A 26,973-nucleotide genomic window follows, 5' to 3' on the forward strand; every position below is an offset into this window, starting at 1 on the left:
GTAAGAACTTCATAAGAAAGGCACACTTTGAAAGTATTATTTAGCTAGGAAAAAATATCCACATCTTAAACTGATTGAAGCCTGAAAGCTCAGAATACATATTGCACAACTGCATATCTGTTTTTAAAAAAAAATGTTTAGTTATTTATTTTTGAGAAAGAGAGAGAAAGAGAGCAGAGGAGGGGCAGAGAGAAAGGGAGAGACAGAGAATCCCAAGCAGACTCCATGCTGTCAGCACAGAGTCTGACACAGGGCTTAAATTGACAAACCGTGAGTCATGACCTGAGCTAAAATCAGCAGTTGTGTACTTAACAGACTGAGCTACCCAGGCACCCCTGCACCACAGCACATCTTATAAATCAGGTTTACAGACACATTTTAGATCTATTTCTGAAACTAGTAGAGAAATTACCTAATTTCATGAAGTAGCTCTGATATTATAGGTAAAGAGATTTCATCACTTCCTGCAAGGTAGTCAGGAATGTTTGAAAGATGTTAATTACTGCCTGTCAAACTAGTTTTTTTCTCTAGAGTAGTGGTTCTCAAACTTTAGTGTATATCAAGTTACCTGGAGGGCTTGTTAAAACACAGACGCTGGGTCTTATCCCTAGAGTTCTTGGACTAGAGCCTGAAACTGTATTTCTAACAAGTTCTTGGGTTATACTGATTTTGTTGGTCTGCGGACCACATTTTGAGAACTCCTGCTACAAGGTCAGCCATTCCACATTCGTGTAGGTCTACAAACAAGAGTATTTTTCACTCAACTAGTCTATTAAAGTAAATTGACAAACTACAATTGTGAATGTATTAAAATACTACCATTAAAATACATATTAAAATACTACCATTTAAAAAAACTATATTTGTTATTAAATTCACTTTTAAATGTTATCTAGAACCATCTACCATTATCATTATCACTGGAAAATGACTCTGTGTATTTATTAAAAAGTTGCAGGGGTGCCTGGGTGGCTCTGCTGGTTAAGCATCTGACTTTGGCCCAGGTTGTGATCTTGCAGTTCATGGGTTCGAGTCCCCTAATGGGCTCTGCACTGGTAGTGTGGAGCCTGCTTGGGACTCTCTCTCTCTCTCTCTCTCTCTCTCTCTCTCTTTCTTCTCCTCCTCCAGTTGTGCTCTCTCTCTCTCTCGAAATAAATAAATTAAAAAAAATTTTTTTTAAAGTTGCAGAATTTGGTTCAGTTGAGAGAAACACTAACCCATGCTTAAAAGTCTTCCCATACTTTCATTCAGCTCATAATTATTATATTTCACTATAATATGTGCCAGGGACTCTTCTAGGTGCTTTACATATATTATTCCACTAGTTACTCATAATAAGCCTATACAGTAATTTGTTTTATTAACTCCATTTTACAGATGTGGTAACAGGCATTGAGACATTAAATACCTCAGTGAGAATCAGACAGAAATACCATTGGAGTCTCTCTGATTCCAATATTATGGTCCTGACCTATTATGCTCTTTGACTACACATTAAAGTATAGTTTGAGCTCAAATACTTACCTGTTCCGAGAAACAGGACGTGGTATCTACCATCAGCAGCATTCACTCGATCCACAGCTATCTTTGTGTACTTATAGTCAGTACCTATACGAACAATCAGAGGTCTTCTGTGGATTGGGTAGATAGAATTGTACATGAGAGGATGGTTCCGAATAAAAGTGACAACGTCATCTGGGAACTCCTTAGTGGTCCGCATATTGGGCGTAAATGCTCCTCCTGGGCACTAATAAAATATTTTAAAAAGAACCAAATTAGTAAATAGTTACTTCCTTTTAGTAATAACCAAAAGACCTCCACTTTTCAAAATATTTAGAAGCTCAAGTTGTTGTAAGCACAGATCCTCTTTGACTTACAATTATGGGTTTAAATTCTGACAAACCCATCATAAATTGAAAATACTGTAATTTAAAAATGTATTTGATACACTTAACCTGCCAAACATCATAGCTTAGCTGAGCTCACCTTAAACGTGCTCAGAACACATATATTGCCCTGCAATTAGAGACAATCAAGTAACACAAAGCTTGTTTATACTAAAGTGTTGAATAGCTCATGTAATTTTTTGACTGAGCTAAGAGTGAAACACAGAATGGCTGTAAGTGTATGGGTTGTTGACCTTTGTGATCACAAGACTGGGGGTTGCCGCTCGCTGCCCTACCCAGCATCCAGAGAGGAGAAATCACTAGCCTGGGAAAAGATCAAAATTAAGTATTCAAATTACAGCTTCTGCTGAACTTGTATTGTTTCTGCATCATTGTAAAGTCAAAAAACCGTAAGATGAACCATCATATTTGCTACTCATTGAGGAGAAAACAACATGGCTATATATACAACTATCTATAGCAAATGAATTAAAAAAGTGTACAATTTGACCACCTGAACAAGGCTAAGTCCACTTATCCTACTCCGTTTGTTTTTGGAGAGAAGTTGATGCCATTTTATATATAACTTTTTACGCTTCCCATCTGTCACTTTTCTATTCCTATTCTTGCCAGTGACAGTGTTGTTAGGGGTGGGGGGGCACACTTGTGGATATAATCTAGTACTATCACTGGCTAAAACTGGTTATCATTATCAGATTCAATCAGAATTGAATTCAATACAAGAGTTTTATTCCATATGGTTCTTTCCTCCCCAAAGAGGGATCTCTGAAGTCAGAACTTGGATTGGATGTGGAAAATGAGAACTGATAATTCCCTTCTAGAAAAGATTGCTACGACTTCCATTAATCTTTGAATAAAATTCCCATCCCTTAGCATGGTCTCTAAGCTCCTATATGTCTGGCTTTCATCTACCATTCCCAAAGTACCTCTTGCTCTTCTTCAGTCTCAAGCACGCTCCCACTCCAGAACTTTGACACTGGCTATACCCATTTGGAACGCTCTTCTCCCTATAACTCCATTCTGAACCTCATTCAGTTCTCAGTTCAAAAGTTACTTCTTTAAAGGTAACACATATAAAAATAGTTCCCCATCTCCATCTCTACTTTCTATCTCCTTAACCAGCTTTATTTTTCTTCACAGCTCTACTTACCTAACTGTATATTATATATTTGTTGTTTGTATGTCTATTGTTTGTTTCTCCCTCTGGAATGTAAGGTATGTATTGACCTGAACTGGGTATATTTTGTTCATCGTTTCACTCTCAGAGCTACAACACAGCTGATAAAGAGTAGATATTCAACAAAGAGCAGTTTATTGAGAGAATTACTCTATTACATCTGGCATTCAATTTTGGTGCAGGGGCTGTATGAAACAAGAGCTTCAGTTCTGGCCAGGAGAGGAAAGATTCAGAGCATCAAGGTCAAAGAGGCAGCTAGACAGCAATAATAACTGAAAAGGGACTGCTGGACAGCTTTAGCAGTTCTGGAAAGAGCGCATGACAAGGGCTTCTGGGGAGAAGATTCCATTTATAGGGTATCTGAGGCCAAGCTCAGGGGCAGGCTGGGAGCTTCTGAAGCTTGGAACTCAAACTTATCCACTAATAGGATCCAAGTGTTAAGTTATACAAGCAAAGCTGTTGGTATAATCTTTAACACATACAAACATTATTTGTGTAACCCTATTAAATAAATACCTGTCAATATTTCTACTTTTAGAAACAAAAAAATATTTAGTCATATTTTCTTGAAAAAGACCATTTCTTTTCTAGTTTTCATTTATCCCCTTTAGAGAGGTACAAGGTAAAAAGAAATCAACAAAGCAAACTTTCTGATCAATAGCAAATCTATGGCAAACAGTAGGATGGAATGGGTCAGTAACATACTGGAAAGTTATACCTTTTCTTTTTTTTTAATTTTTTTTATTTAATGTTTTTATTTATTTTTGGGACAGAGAGAAACAGAGCATGAGCAGGGGAGGGGCACAGAGAGGGGGAGACACAGAATCTGAAATGGGTTCCAGGCTCTGAGCTGTCAGCACAGAGCTCGACGCGGGGCTCGAACTCACAGACTGTGAGATCATGACCTGAGCTGAAGTCAGAGGCTTAACTGACTGAGCCACCCAGGTGCCCCAAGTTATACCTTTTCAAGAGTGGCAATGAACACTCATTTCTAGCTGATTGCTCCTATGCAGGAATACATCCTGGTGTGGCCAGATTTCAACAGAAGATAGAAATGTGGAATTTTATGTGAAATCTGCCAAAATTTTAATGTTAATTCAATATAAAAAGAGAAAAAATAACTTTAGGGGTCCCCCAAAACATGGTGATCTCTAGGTTAAACCCTTGCAACAACTTTCCCACAATGTTAGTGCCTCTGGACCAGCATCCTTGGGCAGACTCACATTTGCAAATAACTCTCAGCAAATTATAATGTTGCCTCACTCATTTAGACTCTATCATACTGAATGCAATTTTTTGACTCACTTTGATCAGTTAACGTTACTAGAACTTTTTACAGGACCAGTAAATATAGCTCTTTTTTTATAGAAAGGCACAAGGAGCAATTAATTGACTTCAGTAAGGAGAGATAATGAGACAAATAATAAAACTAAGCCTCCCCGTTCATAATCCCATTAAGTAGACTTTCATCTGGGGCTCATGTGCTTTCCTTTTAGGAAAAAGCATTATATTTAAATATACATGTTTATAAATTGCCCACAAAAAAGACCAAATGAGGACAAAGAATTTCATTTGAGGGTATTCTAAACTGATGCATATGTTCCATACTTCTGAAAAGTGTAGAATTATGGGTGTTTTCTACCCTCATTCCACACACAAAGTGGAAAAAGGGAAATACATTGCTCACTGAATGAAAAAATGGAAAGACCAAATGCACGGGCAATTCAAATAATTCCAGTTCCTCATAAAACACCACTAATTATGGTTTGCTAAGCTGAGATGTCTCTTTAAATATTTGCAAACATTCTCATTTGTAGGTTCCAGAAAGATCCAAAGTTAGCATATATTACTGAGCAATTTATATAATTTCCAGTTAACAATTTTCATGTGTGATAAGGTGATTAAATTATAAGTGTCTGGTTTCTTGGCCTTATTTAATTGAAATTCGGTTAAAATTATGTTTCAGGTGCTCAAAACTGTAGTAACCCAAATAAATCAACTCACAACTCTAATCAGTTATTTTATATTCATTCAAATGTCCCCTATCTGGGACTTTTGTTTTATAGTCACAATGAACTTCTTGCTTAGAAACAAGTGTTTCCTGGTAGGCTTTTATTTTCGAAATTACCAAAGAATTCTTTTTGACAATAATTATTTTTTTTCATTGATTCGTGGCACAAACTTTACAGATAAGACACAGGGTGAGTGAGAACAATGGTGACAAGAACAAAAATGGATGACCCTTTGCAGGTTCTGTATCTGGACTTGCAAGTTTGCTCAGTGTAACATTACCAAATACAAATAAGATGCAACTAACTTATCCCTTGCTTTGTGATATGAGAAAGCATATGTACTAAAATCTCAAGATAAATATAACATCCATGTACTACCATAAAACAAAGCCTCTGTCCACAAATGAGGCTGGTGTCCCCCTCTTTAGAAAGCTGATTTAGCTCTGCAAATTTTCATTAAGTAGTTTGGGTTAAACCTCAAGTTGTTTTTCTCCAGTTCTAGCATTCTGTTTATCAAGCAGTGACAGGCACTCCTTTTTTGAGTAAAGACATTTTAAGTATTTTGATTACTAAAGTGCTGGGTGAAATGCTGGGAACAATAACAATGCCATGTTAAGGACGTATCAGCAATTGTCATCCTCACCTAATTTGTTTCCTATTTTTAGGTATTCTTGATGTCTTCCATCCTCTGATGCTCCTCACAAAGCACACCCATGATCCTAGTTTTCAATATTAATATATTGAATAGAATATCTCCATTCTTTGAACACATTCTTTAAATTTTTAATTGGGGGGGGGAGGGGCATAAACGGAGAGGGAGAGAGGGAATCCCAAGCAGGTTCTGCACTATAAGCATGGAGCCCGACACGGGGCTCAATCTCATGAACTGGGAGATCATGACCTGAGCCAAAATCAAGAGTCCAACACTTAACCGACTAATTTTATTCACCTTTTAGTCAAAAAGCATTTCGATGTGCCCAGTAGGAGACATAAGAATAAGAAGCTACCATTATCTTCTAGAAAGAAGTATTCTAGTAAGGAAGATGGGTATATTCAAAGCAAAATAACAATTAAGTCATATAATAATAATTTAAGACAAAATAAATAACAAATGTTGGTTTGTGATCAGTTGTCATATATGTTTAAGAGCAAATATATTTTAAATGAATTCAGAATAGTAGAGAACTTAAGGGTTTCAGGGTTGGTGAAAGGTTTAAAGATAGGATAAAAATGTTGGAATATTTAAGGAACTGTAATTCCTGAGGCACTGCTGGGTCATAGAGCACAAAGTAGAAGAAGGCGGTAGGAGTTGAGATTAAAGACTGGAAAATAAAGGCAAAACTAGTCAGAGAAGGAGAGACTGACATGGTCAAGAGGAACTTGACCTAACACTTGAAAGATGAGTGATATATGGATAAATACATGGACATTTGGCATTCCAGAATCTGGGTTAGTTTCTGGCATTGATCTCTGAAACTTGTATTCTGAGAGAAAGTGATCCCCTTGCTGAAACCCTTGGTAGTCTAGACCCTTTATTTGAAGCCTAAAGAATTACATAGTTGAAGACTTGTACTTTTATGCACCAGTTGGTCCTCATCCTATTTGCATTTATCCTCGATTGCTGACAAGACTGCTCTGCTCCTGTCCTATTAGCTCATACAGAGCTTCTAGAAGGACTTATTAATTTCTATCTTTGCCTTATAATGTAAGCTGAAACATCCTTCCTTCCTAACCTAAATTATCCAAATCCAACTGCCTTCAGGGCCAGTTCAGTCTCTTATTGTTTATATGCCTTCTCTAGAGAAGGCTATCCCATGGCAGTCTTTCTGTCCTCTGGACTTCAATAATATTTATTGTCTATTTTATTCATGTGTCTTGAATAATGATATGAAACAACATATAATGAATTTTTCATGTCTATATGCCTTATATATTTTATTGTAAACTTTCTTCACAGTGTTTTAAACATCCTTGAAGAATAGAAATATTTCTAATGTAAGAACCATGAAAAGATGCATGGAATCAACACAAGTGCCAGCAATAAAGTTCTTTTTTCTTGCCAACACTAACTAGGTGGGTCATGAAGTTTCTGTGTTCTTTTGCTGCACCAGGTACCAGACCTGTAAAGCACAATGATTAAAGCAGATGGTTCTGGTCCACTTATAAACAGATATTAAAACAGAACACTTTTATTAGGTTCTGCTTAACACGATAGCATAAGCAAAAACAATTTTCTACAGAAGCTTTATACACGTTGCAACAGAATAATGTAATATGTTAGCTCAGCCACAGAGAGAATCTGCAGTCTTTGGCTGCCCTTTGCAACATACCAAAGGTGTCTTGTTTCTTCCACAAACTTGAATCACTTATGGAAAAACATTATGACACAATTGGCAGGATTCTTCCCACTGACTTGTGCTTGCTAGTTGGGGCAGTTTGCTAACATAGCTATCCACCCTGCTTTAAAAGAATCACCTACAAGGAACATTAGAATGAGGGTATACAATGTCTGCCCCTGTCATTTCTTTAAGAATTCAGTCATGTATTTATGAGGTTGACCTGGCAACTGAACTACTGTGTAGGAAAATAAAATACAGCAATGACAGTTGATTCTTCATTGGGAGGTCTTCAGAAGCAACATTTTTAACCCGAGAGAAGAGGGAATGCTTTGGGTCACTTGGCTGTAGGTCTTCTGGCTACATCAGTGGGATATTAAACCCTGGAAGCCCAGGGAAGAGACAGACACTGGCCACTCTGAGTCACACAGCTGAGACTTCATGGTGTGTTGTTCAGTGAAGGGTGGAGGGACTAAATCTGGGAGGTTTGCTTTTCCAGAAGGAGTTCCAGAGGTCTTCCTCCACCCTGCCTCTTTTACTCCCTAAGGATCACTCATCTGACAATTTTTTTATTTAAGGGAGCTGCTCCGGTCTCAACACCAGATGTAAGAAACCACATTATAGAAATATGTCTCAAGTACCGACTACTCCCTTTATTTCACGGAGTCAGCTCCAGATGTGTGTTACTAAGCCCTGGCTTATACCACACTGCTTTACAACAGAAAAAACATGCTTATTCTTAGCAGCTTGGAAAGAGTGAAAAGTGGGACTGTTAGCAGAATTTTCTAATTTAGCATTGGCTTACTTTGTTTCAATAAAAGGGGTTTATCTATTCCCACATTTTATGTAGAATAATCGCTATTCAACATGAATGGTTTTTTCACTATGATTCCTGAGAGTCCTTTTGAGCTGCCATTCCGGTGAAGTCTGACAAGGGTTGGGAACAGAGGTGGCTTTTCTTTAGGAAAAGCAAAACAAAACCCTCACTTGTAATAGTCATCAATTTCCATACTGTAACTACTCTCACCATGCTAATCTCAAGTTACTACTGGGAATCCCTACTTGAGACAAGGCAAGGTGTACGCAATATGTTCTGTAAACTGGATATAGAGTAGCTCCGACCCAAACTCACTGAGGCTCTGGGGCCTCAGACCTGATTCAATTAGCATGGCTCTCTTTTATCAATCTTATTGGTTTATCTGAGAAATGTCTCTTAAGGATATACTTGGAGGAAAGTAGAATTTTTTGAGTTCACAAACCACCCGTTCCTTGACTAATCCCACATGTGTGTTGCAAAAAAGAATAATTAATGGAAGCATATTCTATCACAACCTCCCGTTAATTTTCTGTATTAAGATGAAGGAACGACTTGGTCAACTTCAAATAGCAAGTAATCCTCAAAACTAACATTTATCTCTGAATAGGTTATCAGTGAGTCCCCTGGAAATGAATGAAGGGCACTGAATGAAATAATGAGAGCCATGAGTTATAATGGAATTTGAAAGTGGTTCAGCTCCCCCTTCTGTTGTATAATCTCTGCTCCTTACCCAACCCACCTCAAGTTGAGATACCCTGAGATTGATACATCTGTTGATATTTTCCTTGTGTTATACAAAATCATTAAGTACTTTTTCCACTTTCTGTTGAGCTATGGGCATCAAAGAGAGATCATTTAAAAGGGGATAGATTGTGAATTGTATAATAGGACTTCATCCCCAGCCATGATTAAGTGTGGCTCTTCAAAATTTAATTGTTTCACAGGTAAGGAGCAATGATGATAATCTTTTAATTAAAAGTTAATTATTCCTGGGGCACCTCGGTGGCTCAGTCGGTTAAGCGGCCGACTTCCGCTCAGGTCACGATCTCGCGGTCCGTGAGTTCGAGCCCCGCGTCGGGCTCTGGGCTGATGGCTCAGAGCCTGGAGCCTGCTTCCGATTCTGTGTCTCCCTCTCTCTCTGCCCCTCCCCCGTTCATGCTCTGTCTCTCTCTGTCTCAAAAATAAATAAAACGTTAAAAAAAAATTAAAAAAAAATAAATAAATAAAAGTTAATTATTCCTATAAACCACACATTTAAGATGATGGAAAAATAAAGGACTGAATAATACATTTCAAATAAACTCTAAGAATAACACAAAAAATAAATTATCAATTAACAAATAGTTATGTGGGATGAATATCTAAAAGCATATTGGCAGAGGGAACTTCATAACTAAGGAAAAAGGAAAAAGAAACATTTTAAGAAAATAATATTCTAACAACCATCTTTTGATTATTTTCCATAAAATCATTCTTCTCTACTCACATCCACCCTATTTTATAATTATAACCATATTATGAAACTGAAAATATAAGAAAATTATATTCCCTATGAAAGTCCATTGAAAATCATATTCCTCTTGTTTCCTCTCAGTGTACCATGTGACATTTTATAGAAACAAAAACTAATCAATATTCTAGAATTCAATAAAGCATTATAATGCGCCAAACGAAAAATAAATAGTAGGACTGTGATCGTTGTAGTGCTGGAAAAAGTTCAATTCCAATTGGTCAGTGCACTGTCTGTAGCTGGAAAGGTTAGTTTTCAACGTACTCCTTAATACTTCTGGTATTACAAAACATGGATATACCTGTATACCTCAAAACTGTAGAGTTTACAAATATTTTACTGAACTAGAATATCACTTTCATCGTGTTTATTTATACATACTATTTCTTTCTTTGAGAAATATACAACATAATTTTTAAATATATCCCTTACAATGGAAAGATCTACGTATGATTTATCTGTAACTTAATTCTCATATGGTTATTCCTTTATTAAGATAGGTAACATTCCTTAATATTAGGAAGGGCTGTGTGAAAAGCATTAAAATTCTTTCAGGATGCCGCCAAAATGTTAATAATTTCCAAACTATGGCTTTATGACAATAAAATTAGGAAAATATCTCTGCCATGTCTAACATATCCAGTTGCCTTCAAATCTAAAAGAGATTTTATTAGCAATAGCACTTAGAAAAATTTGTGGAGAGTGCTATACTATACCATATTTGTAAAATACCAAATCTGAGAACCCATAACCTGAAAAATTACAATAAGTGAATCAGTAAGTCAGTAAATATATATATATATTGCATATATATGTATATCAATGCAATATATATACGTATGTGTATATATACATATATATATATATATTTTTTTTTTTTTAATGTGTATTTATTTTTGAGAGACAGAGACAGAGCATGAGCTGGAGAGGGGCAGAGAGAGAGGAGACAAAGAATCTGAAGCAGGCTCCAGGCTCTGAGCTGTCAGCACAGAGCCCAATGCAGTGCTTGAACCCATGAACTGTGGGATCATGACCTGAGCTGAAGTCAGACGCTCAACTGACTGAGCCACCCAGGCTCCCTTCGATTATATTTAATAAACATCAACATGATATCATATCATGGTAAGTTATATATATATGTTTTTTAAAAAGCAAAATAACAAAGAAATTTTCCTAGATACTTACAGTTCCAGGGCGAGGATACGGAATTCTACCCTGATAGGAGATCAGCTGATGATTGGGCCCTTCTTTATGGGCAAAAGGCCCATTAAACACAGTCTGTATATCAGATAAATGATACACACACACTGCTGATCCTTTAAAAACTGAGCTAAAAAAAGAAACAGAAAGAGATCCATTTTCTTATTTTTTTTAACTTCTAAATACAATTTAAAAAAACAGATGGCAAGGTTTGTGATGACGAGTTGATAATTCATCATGGAAAAGTTGAACATTACAGTACACACTGTAAAGCTAAAAGATCTTCTCTCCTATTTTGAAATAAGCCATTGGTACATAAAGCATTAAAACATTTAATCCATTTCATGGAGGCAGTAGACAATAATAAGTTATAGAAGAGTTCTCAATGTTTCCAAAATATAGGACAAGTCAAAGAGTTTCTAACTAGTTTATCTTAACAACAAAAAATAAATTCATGATTTATTCAAAAATATGAATTTGAATTCTAAGTCACTGTCAATAAAATCTATCATAATTTAACTGAAAGAAATAAATCTCATTAAGAGAAAACTGTATTTCTTTGTCTTAAGATTATTTTAACGTGAGAATGTTCTCACATTTATCCTAAAGAGTAGTCAGAGAGTCTAAGTTGTCATAATTTATGTATTTTCCTTGTTAATGACAAAAAAAAAAGAAAAACAAAAACAGTAAAGTCTAAAAAAAGTTCATTACATTAACGCCAACATAATCTCAGAGAATGTGTTTGGATCCTTACTAAAAACTATTTCTGTTGTCACTAAGGCAGATTGACTGAAACAAACATTTCTCTGACTTACATATATCTCTTAAATTAGATGCCTAAGGGAAAACTTAGATGCCCATTGAAAAAAACAAGATATGTTATTAATCATTAGCACTGCTGCTCAGAAATGACAATTATGAATTTTTCAAAAGACTATTGGTGTTGGGGAAAACAAAAACTGTAGAAATATTTTTTTGAAACAAACATTTTCTTCTGAAGAATCTGGTTCTTTTCACTTTGTTCACTTATTTCTGAGTTAACTCAAGACCATTTTCTCTTTTAGAACACGAGTTAAACTGTTCATCCTGTAGGACATATTTTTACATATTTTATAGGGCAAATGTAAATATGACATATAATCAATATCTTTGTGATTTTATTTTTCCTTGAATGGACCATTACAGTTTACAATTATGCTGTGCTTGCCCTGCTAAAGAAGAATGCTAAAATCGTCAAATTTTTGTTTTTTGGTTGGTTTTCTAATAAAAGGCACAGATTACATTCTGCATTAACACAAATATATCTAGGAAAAGGTGAGAAGACGGCAAGTTGTCTTGAAGTATATGAAAATTAGGATTGGACATCCCAGAGAAGTTAGAAGACATTAAACCTATTTTCCAGTATATGAAATACTGCCATATGGGACATGAAAACCAGTGCACTATTTTATTAGTTTCCAGTCATCATTTTAGATTGCTCCAGAAGTAAAACTTATTTTAGTAGAAATACCAAAAGTTTTAGGTGAATCATGGATCTTCAAACTACTTCCTTATAACAAAATATCTTATATACTTTATTCCTACATTATAATTCATATTTTCCTTTCTTTGAGAAAAATAGCATATAATCATTATAAATACTCTGTACAAAACCATTTTGAAAGTATTAGTTCAGCTTGAATATATTTTGGTCACCAGGCAAAAGTAATAAAACAGGATGGTTATATCCTGAATGCTTTGTAAAATTAAAAACTGAAAAGAATGTTTTGTAATGATTACTGTCATTTAGTGAAGTTTATTGTTTAACACATAAGCTGTAATTGTTTAATAATTACCTTGATGTTGTAAAAATGCCATACACTAGTGTTGTCCTTGGGTTATCTGTTTCCAGCAGAAACACATCCTCTATAAAAGGAAAATATCATTCGTTTAAAGTTCCCAAATATTAACCATATTTAAAAACAAATTTACCCCAAGAAAATAATTTCAACTATGAAAAATATTATCGAGAAGCATATTCTGGCAGTATCATTATAATCTGGAAACAACTAAGTGAACCCAATGAAAGGCACATGGTAAAGTGAATTAAATGAAATATCATACAAACACTATAGGGATGTATATAGACTGCAACCTTATGGAAACCATGCTAGTGAAGTAATATTAAGCGAAAAAGGTATAGTGGTACGTAATATAGACTAGAATCATGTGAAAATCGTACAACTATATAACAGATTACAATAAGATTACCAGTAAGTATTTCTGGTTAGCAGAGCTATATTTTCCTATCTTCTTTTGTATGCATTTTCTATATATCCTTTAAAGATAACATAATAGTTTTTTAAATTTAAAAAGTATTACGTTCACAGTTTCTTTTTGACATAGGGTTGGAAGCTGGAATGTGGAAGAAAACTCAGAGCGACTTTTTTCCTTATATAAAAGAAGACTGTTTTGGCTTTTGGTTAAAATTGCTAGTGACATTTTTACTTAATTGATAATTTGCCTAATAACAAAAAGTTTAAAGTATATTAAGGCAAAGACAAAGGTACAGATAGTAAGGCTCAGTACCACAGAACAGAACCTGGAAGTAGATTTCTGATAGGAAACATCAGTGAATAATCAATTGTCACAATTACAAGAAAGGTCTGAATTTAGTAACATTTTTTGCAAATAAGATTCTTGCTGGGAAATACAAAAAAAAAAAAAAAAAAGATGTAACCCATTTTTATTGCTTACCTCTCAGATGATGAGGTAAAAAAAATCTGAGAATAGCCAGTAGTTTACATTTTAATGGGTTAAAGCAAAATAAATGTCATTTCTAAATGGCACTTAGTAAACATAACACTAAGATGTGTATCAAGGTATTCTGATTAAAAAGAGAACTGTTTCTTGGTAGAAAGGAATCAGATCGTAAGTTCTTATTTGACCTGGTATAACTCTACTTATGTCACACATCCTGAAAGTAATTCATCTCAGGGTCACCCAAGAAGGGCTGATTAGAGTACAAATTTAATTTCCACCCTGAAACTTTCCCATCCAACCTTGATTTTGCTAATTAGCTATTAATAGTAAAAATATTTAGCTGTATTTGCATACAAACTGATTTCAAATCAGAATATTAGAATTTATATGCACATGAAATACACATTCTTTTAGAAAAACACAAATAGGGGCGCCTGGGTGGCTTAGTTGGTTGAGCATCTAACTTCGGCCCAGGTCATGATCTCACGGTTTGTGGGTTCGAGCCCCGCATCAGGCTCTGTGCTGGCAGCTCAGAGCCTGGAGCCTGCTTCGGATTCTGTCTCCCTCTCTCTCTGCCCCTCCCTGGCTCACACTCTGTCTATCTCTCTCTCAAAAATAAAAACATTTAAAAAAATTTAGAAAAGCACAAATATATCATTACTCATTTGTCAATTACACAAGCACCTCTCTTTCTGTCTCTGTCATACACAGACACACACACTCATTCACATATCTTGGGTAATTCAGTGAAGTAAATGTTTCAGTAGTGCACTCAGGGGCAAAACAGATTTAAAAAGTACTTAAAGAAATTTATGAACAGTAAACAGATCATTCATTCAAACTGGCACATGATTTATGCTGAGAACATTCATGGAATATACATCCTCTGCTGAGAGGTTATTAAAACATATAAACTTTACAAAATCTTTTTCAAAAACATTTTTCAATCTCAAATCCATGTACCTAATTCATCAAAGTATGTTTCTGGGCCATCTTCATCGGTTACAGAGCACACCAGCCTCGCTTTTAAGAAGGTCGTCCACTTGTTGACAAGGCTACGCAGACCTCCAGTGTCATTCTGAAACCATTTTGAAAACACATTTCAGATGGCTTAAATAAATACTAAAATGTATTAAAAATTCATCTTAGATTTGTATATCTTGGGGATTTGTTATAATCCGAAGTATGCAAATATTAACTATATCCGCATATCAAAAAAGAGGAATATTTAAGATTTATAGTGCTTTATAAAATAGCTATAGCTATGCAATGAATTTTCTCCAATATGGTATCAACTGAAGATGTTTCGAAGAGGAGTTTAATAAATATATGCCCTAAAGCTTTCTAAATTTAACAATGTATGATGAAATACCTTTGAAATGTTATGGAGAACATATAATTTAATGTGCCTTTTCTTGATAACTCATTGTCTTCAATATGAACATAAATTATTGTATGCAGTGAAGATTATAGGTGCTATTGTGGTCTGGAAAGTATGTTTATACTTCTATCAAATGGTCTCCAATTTGACACTCACTTCTCTGTGTCAGCATTTAGTCCTCAGTATTTCCAATCAAATGCTTTAATATACACATTTCTCTGGCTAGGGCAGGAAAAGTGGTGTTTGGATCATTCACATAGTCTTTACTGATTGCTTTCTGTATGTCCAGAAGCCTTTCATCCCTTCTGCTGCCTTTACTGCCTGAGGAGCAGATGACCTCCACAATCAGTGGAACACTGTAATATCTAAAAATAATGATTTTAAATACTAAACACTTGAAGAAACACTTTTGCACAAAGTATGCTAATCATAAATCAGTCAGGGAAAACCTGTAAAAATCTCATACGAGAGGGCATCATGAGCTTTTTTGAGTTGCTCTGTATACTTGCTGTTTATACACAAGACCATTTGTTTACTGCTTTTAACTAGGACTGTATTTTATTAATGCATTTCTTAATTTTCACTGTTGTAGACAGTTCCCCAACAATTGTCCTTACTGAGGTTTTGCTGTATTTTATTCACAAGAATTATTCTGTTTCTGTGATGTACAGTTTAGCTATTTGTTTTTAATACAAATGTATTAAATGGATTAATGCATTAAGTGGAAAAGCAAAAATTAAATAAAACTTCTCATTTGTGTAAGACCATGACCAAAATATTTCTTTGAATTAAGCTTTTTTATTTATCTCATATGACTGATGTGAATAAACATTAAATTAAAATGTCTTCTCTCAGGGCACTGGGGTGATTCAGTCAGTTAAGTGTCTGACTTGATTTCAGCTCAGGTCATAATCTCACAGTTCGTGGGATTGAGTCCCATGTGGGACTCTGTGCTGACATCTTGGAGCCTGCTTAAAATTCTCTCTTTCCTCTCTCTCTGCCCTTCCTCCACCTGTGCATGCTCTCTCTCTCTCTCTCTCAAAATAAATAAATAAACATTAAAAAAAAATCTTTAAAATGTCTCCTCTCAATATTGAGTTAATTTGTAACAGTAGATGAAAGTAGGAAAACAAACTATTAGCAAAAGAAAATACATTTATACAATTTGAATTTGTGAGTCTTTCTTCAAATTAGGACAGGATTAATACTTACAGGACATATTCTAGCAATCATGGAATGAATCTGTTTTGTGCTTCTGCTATTGTCGGTCAGTTTCTCTTTGAAGAAGAAGTACACCTTAGCATCATTTGGATCCGTGCCATCTGGGATGACATGTGCATCCACAAACATAGGTTCTGGAAAAAAAATACAAAGACTAAATATATATATACTCATGATGGAAATCTATCTACCGTCCACCCAAGTAAACCACAGGCACATGCCTTCTCCATCCTTGGTACAGAAGAACAATTCAGTGTTCATAGGCACAAAGTCTACGAGCAGTAATTGTATTCACACAACATATTGTATTTGGAATGTCAAGTGCCACAAAATATATCTATAATATAACAGCTTCAACTACTTTTCCTGGGGGGCACTGGGTGGCTCACTCGATTGAGTGTCAGACTTCAGCTCAGCTCATGATCTCCAGTTCGTGGGTTCAGACCCTGCATGAGGCTCTTTGCTGACAATTCAGAGCCTGGAGCCTGCTTCAAATTGTTTCCCTGTCCCTCTGCCCCTCCCCCCTGATGCTTTTTCTCTCTGTCTCTCTCTCCTTCAAATACAAATAAGTATTTAAAAAAAAAACCTATTTTTCCCTATCCACAATACATTCTAGAAGTTCAATAAATGCAAAAATTCTTTGGGCAATGATGAGTTCTAAAAAAGTAAAAACGTTTCTACCAGTTATTTCCCATGGAATATAATGGCCATTTTACGGAAAAAAAAAGTTTGTTTTTCAAAGTATAGTTTTCAATCTAGTGCATATAATATAAACTCAAATTCACTGAAGCAGAATGAGTAGGGAGTCCAAGATCTGAAAAACACATTTTTTTTTCTTAAAATACAGCATATGAAATGAAGGGGAAATTTTTCAAGGAAAAAATGCAGTCATTTGAAGACATAGAGGGATTCCTTATTTCAAGAACAAAAGAAGTTTTAGAATACTCTATTTCCAGATGTACTAGTGTCATAAATTGAAGAAGTAAATGGACAATCAATGCTTTCTTGTGCCTGTCTATCAGTGAAATAAGATGCTTAAGTGTGGTGATTCATGCTTTGCTATGCAATGTTAAGTGGATTGCCAAATTTAGGGTCAGCTAGAAATCTTCCCCAGGGAGAAATGACAAAGTTCTTAGTGGTTTCTGCCTCCTCTAAACAACAGCAAATGACTGAAATTGTACATTTCAAATGTCAAATGAATATCTTTCATGATGTGAAATTCATGTGACACCCCCAAAATTGGAAACAACTGAATGCTTATAATCATAAAGTTATCATACCTATGATTTCCATTAAGTACTAAATAAAGTATAAAAAATATATATACCAGTTTTATAATTTAATAATATAAATATAAAACAAATAGGAGGAGTTCTTGAAAATATTTTAATCATTATATCTATCATAAATTTAGGAAATTTTTTAGATTTGACATTAAAATATTCAAGCACGATCTCGCAGTTCATGGGTTCGAGCCCTGCACTGGGCTCTGTGCTGCCAGCTCAGAGTCTGGAGCCTGCTCTGAATTCCGTGTCTCTCTCTCTCTCTGCTCCTCTCGCACTCATGCTCTCTCTCTCTCTCTTAAGAATAAATAAACATTAAAAAAATAATAAAATAAAATATTCAAGCAGACTATATGAGTAAAATAGCATATTTATGTGATATATAATTGGAGAAGATTCTTAAATGTGAGCCTGTATGATAAATATCACTGTCATTTTTATTTATTAATACATCTTATGACAATTGTATGATGGTTAATAAAGAGTTAGAATATGAACTATGGACTACTTCAATTATTTATGTATCCTAAATATTAAAAATAATAAAGTACAGAATTGTGACTTACATCATGGCTTTTCAAACAATTTTAACCTTTCTTCATTAGAGAATAAAATAGTTTAAAGGATGATTCTAAAAAATGCACAAAATGTTTCTTACCACTGAGCCATTTGGAATTGTGTTGATCAGTTCTGACTGCATTCCTCTTCGTTAAACTTCGAAAAATAGCAGCATCTGTGCCCATGAAATCTATATACATTCCAGAGAAAAGCTCCTCATCTACGAAAAAGAAAATGTCAACACAATTTTAAATCTTTTTTAGAAATCAAGAACTTGCTTATTAGATGATCACACAAATTACAGAGTGTTTATAATTGTCGTTTTTCATTGTCCATCACATAAAAACATTGGATAAAATGTAATCTGATGTCATTATTGCCTGTGAGTTTACTAAAACAACTTTATTTGTTATAGAAATAAAAATTATTCTGCCTGCACTTAATTATACTAAATACATATGTTTATATAGTATGTATCAAAAATGGTGGAAATAATATATGTGTTAAAGATAATAAAATAGCTTAATTATTACTTTCTTTTAATAAATAAATAAAAACTACTATAAGAGAGAACTCAGTTTCTAATTGTGGCAGTAATTAACCAAGTGGGAATTAGGGCTAAGTCATTTAACACCTGAATCTCTATCTTGTCATCTGTAAAATACAGGAATTGGCTTATGATTTCAAAAGTTTTCACTATATTAAGAATTCCATGATTTCACCAAACAGATTGAAGATATTAGTTTTTATTGTCAAAATATTATTAATGGTAAAATTATCTTATGATTAAAAGTATATGTTTTAATTTGTATGCTATAAGGTTTCTATAAGGTGAATAAAGTGCTACTTTTTCAATTGTAACACTCAATTTATTAACATTATGCTAAAAATATAATATTATGTTAATAACACACATATGGTTTGACATATGAAACCATAAAAAATAGAATACAGAGATAAAAAAATATACTTTAAAATTAAATTACCATCATTAATGGAAAAATCAGATATTTTAATATATATTTGCACAACATGAGACATTGAGCTTATTTGTTAAGGTCCATATTAATTTTTGCCTATTAAGGAGAGTAAGCATTGAACTGGTATGTGCGACCCTAGAGTAAAAAATGGTAGTTAAATGTCTATTTAAAAAAGAATAAAAGTTATCAGGTCTGATCCAGGGAAAAACCATGCAGTTTTTTTTCTTTGACTGATGTTCTAGAATCAGTCTGGCTACCTTCAGATCATGGTCCTTTTGGCAGGACTGTAGCATTTTGAAGCACTCCAGTCTCACTCCTTAGTAATAAGCAGTACCAGCTAACCGAGGACAGAATGGAGAATGAAATGTTTTTAATCTCCAATATGATCTCATCAGGTCATGAACTGGACCCCTACCAGTGAGCGAGTGGGTATGGCAGGCATTATGTTGCCCAGTTCTGCTTCCTAGTAGGGGTCTGAGGTCCGTGGGAACAGATTATAGGGAGATAACAAAAATGTCCATGAAAGCATTTTGAGCAATTTAGCTTCAAAATTCTGTGAACATTTGTGAAGCATCTACACAAGTATTCTGTAGATACAATGGTTGTGACAATTAAAATAATTTTGCAATTAATTATTTCACATTCTTTTTATACCTGATACCCCCCAAATGGTGGGTTATAAATTTCTGCTATTCAATGGATTGATTAACACAGCTGTCAATTATCGGATCTGTTTCCAGGAAGAAAAGGAAAAAGGACACTCAGAGGATGATGTATGGCAGAGAGGGCTGAGTCTAATCTTATTGCATACCACTTATTAATTATGTCTTAGCTACTACAAAAGCCTGCCAGTCTAATTGGCTTCATAACCTGTCTTAAATTCTCAGTAATTTCAACAGCAAATCAGGAATAATGAAGTTTCTGCTTTATTTTGTATAAGAAATAATCAATTCCACTTTAAAAAGAATTCTGAATAGGGATTTTTTTTTCAGAATGTTTGTGGAGGATTTATGCAAAGATAAACTTGTGCTTTTTAACGTTAATCCGAAAATACTTTGCTTTCGAATTTTACTTCCACTGACCAGAAAAACCTCATTAGGGTCTTTATAGGTTCTTTAAGAAATGTCATCTGACTTCTTATTGTGATACAACAATGGCATGACAAAATAGCAAAAAGCACTAAACTTGCACACTGGGTTAGATGCCACAACTATATTATGAAATTTGGAATTCTCCAATTCTTGATGCTTCTTGGCACTTTAACAGATAGAAACACTTTAAACATTCTGTGTTATTTAGTACCTTGCAATCCAACAGACATGATAAAGCCCCAAATGCCAAAGTGAGATGACTACACAAATTGACTGTGTAATACTGGAGATAATATTGGAGAGAATGTTAGAGGGATAATCAATAGAACAAGTAAAATGACAAATGCAAGCTAATAAAACTTCTTCCCCCTTTTAGTTTCAGTTTTTAAGGTAAGCAAATAGTTTACTGACTCTTTGATAGTTCAAGTTCTAATGTTAATCAAAATATTGAAAGGTAGTATAGGAACATAAGCATAGGAATTGAAGTCTTGGATCCTTAGTATATGAAAGCCAATAACTAATTTTCTAAACAAATCCAATTCTCTAAGGACAAAACTATTAAATGACTTAACAAGTTTAACAGGAATATTTATAGTGCCCAGTTTTAAGCCTTTTTTGTTCCAAATGATATTTGATGAGTATAATTGTTAACACAACTTTGAATTTTATTTTCATAGCATTTAACTTGAAGTAAGTAAAAACTCTACATATTTATCTAGTATTACATAGCATACCATTTTGATAGGTGAATACAATTTTCTTCCTAATGAAAACACTTTCCATGCACTGACTCTATTAAATAATATTTAGAAGCTTATCTGAAAAGTCCCTGCATCAGACATAATTGGGTACGTTGTGACTTCAAAGCTTTATACTTCTTGGTCCCAATGATATACATTCATCTCCTCCCTGCCCAATCTGAATAATCATAGGAAAGAATTCACTGGATAACCTCCAAGTTTACATTTTAGTCAGTGCTGGATGCACCTGTCTTAATTTAGTTTCCAAATATGAGAAAGATGAGTTGCTACATTAAATGAATAAAAGCAAGGTGTTCTGAAAACAATAATCACGTTTCCACCTGTTCCATTGTCAAGTAATGCAATTTATCACCGGCAACACATAAGAAAGCAAAGGGTAAAAGCATCTACTGTCCATTCAACACACTGAAATCCCAGATTTGTCCCCACAGGCAACACATGTTAAGTCAGGCATATTCTGGAAGTGTCTTAATTAACCAGAAGAGAATGCCTTTAAGTGAATTACAGAAAGGCATCCAATGATTGAGATTCAAAGATATTGATTTGTTAATATATATAGCACCAAGCGACTGGGCATGTTTTTTAACTGATACATTTTATAGAAAATGGGAGGGGGGGAGTCACTTTGCTACCACCTCTTTTTAGTATAGTACCTTCTGGACAATTGATAGAGAATGTATTTGGCTAAGACATGCACTTTGTTATTCTTTCATTTGAAAGAAATACCATTTTTTTAAAAGTTTACTTTGTGGGGGAGAGAGAGCGTGACTACATGAACAGGGGAGGGACAGAGAGAGAGGGAGAGAGTTTCTCAAGCATGCTCTACACTGCCAGCTCAGAGCCCGATGTGAGGCTTGATCTCACAAACCATGAGGTCATGGCCTGAGCTGAGGTCAAGAGTCAGACGCTTAACCCCCTGAGCCACCCAAGTGCTCCAAAAGAACTGCCATTTTAATTATCTGTAAAATATTGCTAAAATTTATAAGGAAAAATGGGTATACTGAATACTACAAAAACAACTACAGAAAACACTGAGAATTACTTTATATTTCATTACATGTATACAAATACATGTTTTGTAAATGTTGACATGCTCTAGAAATGACATCAGCAACACAGTAAGTGAAAAAATAATTGCTTATCATTTAATCATGAATTCTTGAAAATGAGAAACTACAATTTCTCAGTTTACAACTTTCTGTTACCTCATTTAGGTCTATCATTCATGCTACCTTCCCAATGGGCACACCATGTCATGAATTTATTTTTTTAATCCTTTTTATTTTATATTTCCCCCTCCCTCTTTTATTTTTGACTTACTGATCATAACAGACACCGTGTTCACATTGGGGTTGAAGGAGCAGCGTCCTTTTCCAGATTCACACTTGGAGTCAATCACGAAAACTTGGTCCTTTATTATAGACAAAATACAAATGTAGCAATAATAAGTAGCTTTATATTTAGTTAACCAGATGGTTCTTTAATAAACAAAGCATCATCATAAATAATATGCTTTTTATTGGTTTGCCTATGTTTTCTTAATTTACTTTGTTAAGACTTTCTTGGCCTATGTGAAGAAATTATAAATTATAAGCAAACTTCACTAGGTAAAAGTTTTCATTCTACTACAATCCCCGTGAAGCTGATTCAATAAGTTTTCAAATCTATATCGGCAAAAACCACCTGGGAATCAAGGATCATTGTAAACCTGAACTAGATAGCTTGAACACTGGCCAAAAGAAGAAAATTGCCCATAGAGGAATAATGTATACAAGGATTATAATAGTTCCAAAATAATCAAGACATTTATAAAATACAAAATTTTTATCACCACTTAATTTTGTTATATAAGCATTATACTCAATTCAACAAAATAATTCATAATTTAGATAAAAAATGTTTTTCACTCATTTAACAAAAATTTATTGAGCATGTTTTTGACTCAACACATATTAAATGAACATTGAAAGTCTGCCATGCACTCCTCAGCCATCATTAGTTGCTTCAGGGCCAGCTTATTAAGCATTTACTATATGCCAGGCACCAACAAAACATGAGGAATACAGTAAACCAGACAAAAATCTTCTTCCTCAAGTAATTTATAATATAATGATGGAAAATATGAATATAAAAAGAATAATACACAAAACATAGAATATGTTACATGGTGCTCAGTGATCAGGACAAAAATTAAGCAGAAAATGGAACTAGGGAAACCCAGGGATGAGAGGTAATAATTCAGTTTGAAATATAGTGGTCAGCGTAGCCTTACAGAGAGGGAATATTTTGCTTGTATATTTATCTTATTCTTAAAGTCAGTAAAAGCTACTACTAAAATTCAAAGACCAAAGTTTTCACTTTTGTAGGCTGCATGAGATTATGGAGGATCTTAATTATTAAGCTAAGGTTTTGCAAAATTTTCCTGAAAGAAATTCAGTTTCAATATTTTTGAGTATGGAAATGAAAGAATCAAAACACTGCTTAAGAAGATTGGGTCTTACCTTGGTGTTTTAAGAAGATTGAGAAAGGCAGTTATAAAAACAGACACTGGATTAAAGAAAATAGATTTGTTTTCTAGTGCAGTAGTCCAGGAATTAGGTAATAATACTCTGACATGCCAGGATCTCAGTGATCATGGTGAGAGGAGTAAAGATGCAAGAGAATTTGTAAAGTAAAAATCAACACAGCTCGGCAATCAATTACCAACTGGATGTGGTTCAAGGAAGAGGAAGAAAACAAAGATGATTCTGAAGTTTTGACTCCTTAAAGAAAATAAAACTAGTTCATTTTTGTTACATTGATTTTGATGTGTTGTCAGAATATCACTGACATGATGGGGGAATCATAGAACTTAAAAAAAATCACAGTCCTCTATCCTGGAAAACTCTTACAGAATGATCTTCTTCAATGAATTAACTCTACAGATGAGGAAAATATAACTTGCACAAGATCATGTAGTTAAATTATGACAAAATTAAAGTTGAAATTCAGTCTCCTGACTCCTCACTATGTCTATTTTCCAAAAAGTCAGTATTTATACAATGACCTTACTTAACAAATAATTGAGGAAAAGCAATGAAGTTTAGTAAAGCCAGCTGTGATCAGTTAGCCAGAGATGTACATATATTATACTAAAAAAGTGAGAGTTGGCGTTGAAGGAGTTGATGAAATTGCTTAGGTACCACTTGCTCTCCACTGAACGATTTCTTTATTGTACGGCGTCCTCATTCTCACACAGTTATAGTCTAGATCTTGTCATCACCAGAAAGAGTATGGTCCACCAGAATAATCACTAACTCAAGCACATAGCAACAAATCTTCAATTTTATCTCCTTTCCATTTTTTCTCAGTTCATCAGCCTTCTGTCTTCCTGACTTTTTTGTTAACCTGTATAAATTCAATGCTATTTATTTTCAATATGTTTTTGACAGAAATACTAAGTTCCTTGAATCTGCGATTTTTTTCATTGAAACCACAGTCTGGAAGGGTATGTCTACCTGTACGTTCTCCATACTTGTTTCCATATATCTAAGTATTTTGCAGAAGGTAGTCCAAAAAGGTAAATTCAACAAAAATAATGATTTTTTGGTCACCAACACAAAATGGATCCTTATACAGCTCAGCAAACTTTCAAGGACACTCATATCAATTGATTGTTCCATTAATAATTTCAAACCACTGTCACTATAGACAAATCTATTAACAAATGATTGATCATATAATTGCAGATTAAGTGAAGCCTTTAAATGAGATGTCTTTAACTTCTTACTACCAAACACATAAATACACATACACTAATACATGCATTAGCACATTCTTGTTCCCGCCTCTCTACTTCTCTGACTGTTTCTTCTTAGTCATGTTTGAAGGTCCTTTCCCCCATCTTGCCCTTAAATTAAGAAACCCTCAAGTCTCAAGCATAATCACTCTTCTTTTTTCACACAGTACTCTGCGTGATTAAACCCTTGCATTTCCTGGGCTTCAGTTATTCTAGTAAAACAACGACTCAAACATTTATATAGCCAACTTTATATTCAACTGCCTACTTGACATTTCTACTTGGATCTTTCAACAGCAACTCAGACTCAAGAGAACCCAACCCAGGCTTAAAACCTTAACCTCAAACATGATTTTCTTTGTTCTCTCTCATCTCAGTTCATGACAACTATATAACTAAAGAAACCAAAAACCAAAAATGAAAAACAAACAACAAAAATGTCAATACCTGTATCATTGTAAATTTCCTTTTATATAGCCAAATCCACCACTGTCAACTACACCATCTTACACTTTGTGCTTATTTTTCTGTCTTTATTGCCACTCCCCTGAGTATAATACTTTCTTTCTTGGCCTATTATATCCATTCTCTAACTGATCTCACCACAGCCCTCTCAACCCCTCCCTACCCTCAATCATTTATAATACAATACACAGTGACAACACAATGCTTTCCTTGCCATTTTCTGCTTAAGATCATTCCAGTTGCTTCTCCTTTGACACAAGATAAAGATCAATATCTTAAAGGTAGCTTACAAGTTCTAATATAATTTTGTGTCAGTGTGTCAGTCATTATCATTAAATAAATACATATTTGTAGATTGAATCAATAAAAGAGAAATAAATAGGACCAGAAAGAGAGTAAATGGTGAAAAATTAGGAAAGAAGGCATGGCAAAATGTTTCATGGTTATAGGTGTTAATAATGGCATTGAAAAATAGGGGGCATGGCCAACATGTTATAGATCGGTCAAGGAAAAAGGATGCAGATTAAGGGAATTAATTTGATCACTGAGGACTCTTGGCCACTAGAAAATAGTTTTAGTTTATGGGTAGTAATGAATGTCAGATCAGAAAGGTTTAATAATGATATGAAAAACAGGAATGTAAAACAGAAAACATACTCTACTAGTCTGAGAAGTTTTGTGATCAGTAAAAAAGGGAAAAAAGAAGTTGAAAAAAGTCACAGACCCAAGATAATGATTTAAGGAAAATAAATATGATCCTATTTTTAAACAGGAAAAAAAGTAAATGCAAGAGAAAGGAAATGAAGATATAAAACAGTAATAAAGGTTATTGATAAAAGTACTTTATTGAGAAGGAAAATGGACAACTTTTTTTCTGACAAAAGGAAAGCTACAAAAAGACACATAAGCAGAAAAGTTTGGTGACTAATTTGCTTCAAATGGCACAGGGAATGATTTGAATGCCTGTGTTATGCTTGGTCATTCAAAGGTAAGGTTATCTGCTTAATGACTGGCAGAGTCAGAGGCTTAAATGGTATTCAACTGCTGGAACCAATGTATGGAGACATCTTATAAAATCAACCAAAAATGAGATGTAGGAATAGTCCATGAATGTGTAGTGAAATTAACCCACTATTTTTTTTTAATGTTTTATTCATTATTTCAAGTCATTATTTACTTGTGTTGCTTTATCTTTTTCCAGGAACAGAAGACAGGGGATGAAGACGGCGGACAGAAGAGAAGAACCGTGGTTAGGAATTGGTGTAGCAAGGACTGCAGGCATTTTGGATGGGCATCACTGAAATGTTCTAGGAAAGCTCTGAGTCAGTCTCACAGAATAATGGGAGACTCATAGGATATAATGAAAGTGTGTGATGTTCCAAATGTGGAGTAGGCTCAGAAAATGCTCTCTGAGAAAAAAATGAATGACTATTTGACAGATAGATAGAAGGTGGTCGATAGTATCTAAGAAATAAAACTGAATAAGTAATGATTATGTGACCCTAATTTGGTTCACTGTCAAACTGGTTGTAAATACAGGAAAAATACCATATCTCAGTATCAGCACATGGTGTTACTAGTAAGTACTATCTCTGGTCATTATAAAATGCAATGATAGTGATGCATAAGAAGGAAAATTCTCTCAAAATACAACCTCTCTGTATCATGTCTTCATTTTACACTAGGGGATCTTTTATCCTAAACTAAAGAAAATAAATACAGGAGATGTTTGATAAACTACATAGTCTATATTT

At 34.3% G+C, this 26,973-nt stretch overlaps 1 protein-coding gene across 1 annotated transcript in view; it reads right to left on the minus strand.

Annotated features, from left to right (window-relative positions):
- The window catches only part of SEMA3C (semaphorin 3C), a 176,396-nt gene that overhangs the window by 49,610 nt on the left and 99,813 nt on the right, over nt 1-26,973 (minus strand). The window contains exons 6-12 of the mRNA XM_060632331.3: nt 22,297-22,387; nt 18,245-18,364; nt 16,295-16,437; nt 14,665-14,779; nt 12,795-12,864; nt 10,945-11,089; nt 1,525-1,747 (exon numbers count right to left, since the gene is read on the minus strand). Coding sequence (XP_060488314.1) covers nt 1,525-1,747; nt 10,945-11,089; nt 12,795-12,864; nt 14,665-14,779; nt 16,295-16,437; nt 18,245-18,364; nt 22,297-22,387 — 907 coding nt within the window. The remainder of the gene's footprint in view (nt 1-1,524; nt 1,748-10,944; nt 11,090-12,794; nt 12,865-14,664; nt 14,780-16,294; nt 16,438-18,244; nt 18,365-22,296; nt 22,388-26,973) is intronic.

The sequence above is a fragment of the Panthera onca genome, chromosome A2, assembly GCF_046562875.1.
Source record: "Panthera onca isolate mPanOnc1 chromosome A2, mPanOnc1 haplotype 2, whole genome shotgun sequence".
NCBI classification, from domain to species: domain Eukaryota; kingdom Metazoa; phylum Chordata; class Mammalia; order Carnivora; family Felidae; genus Panthera; species Panthera onca.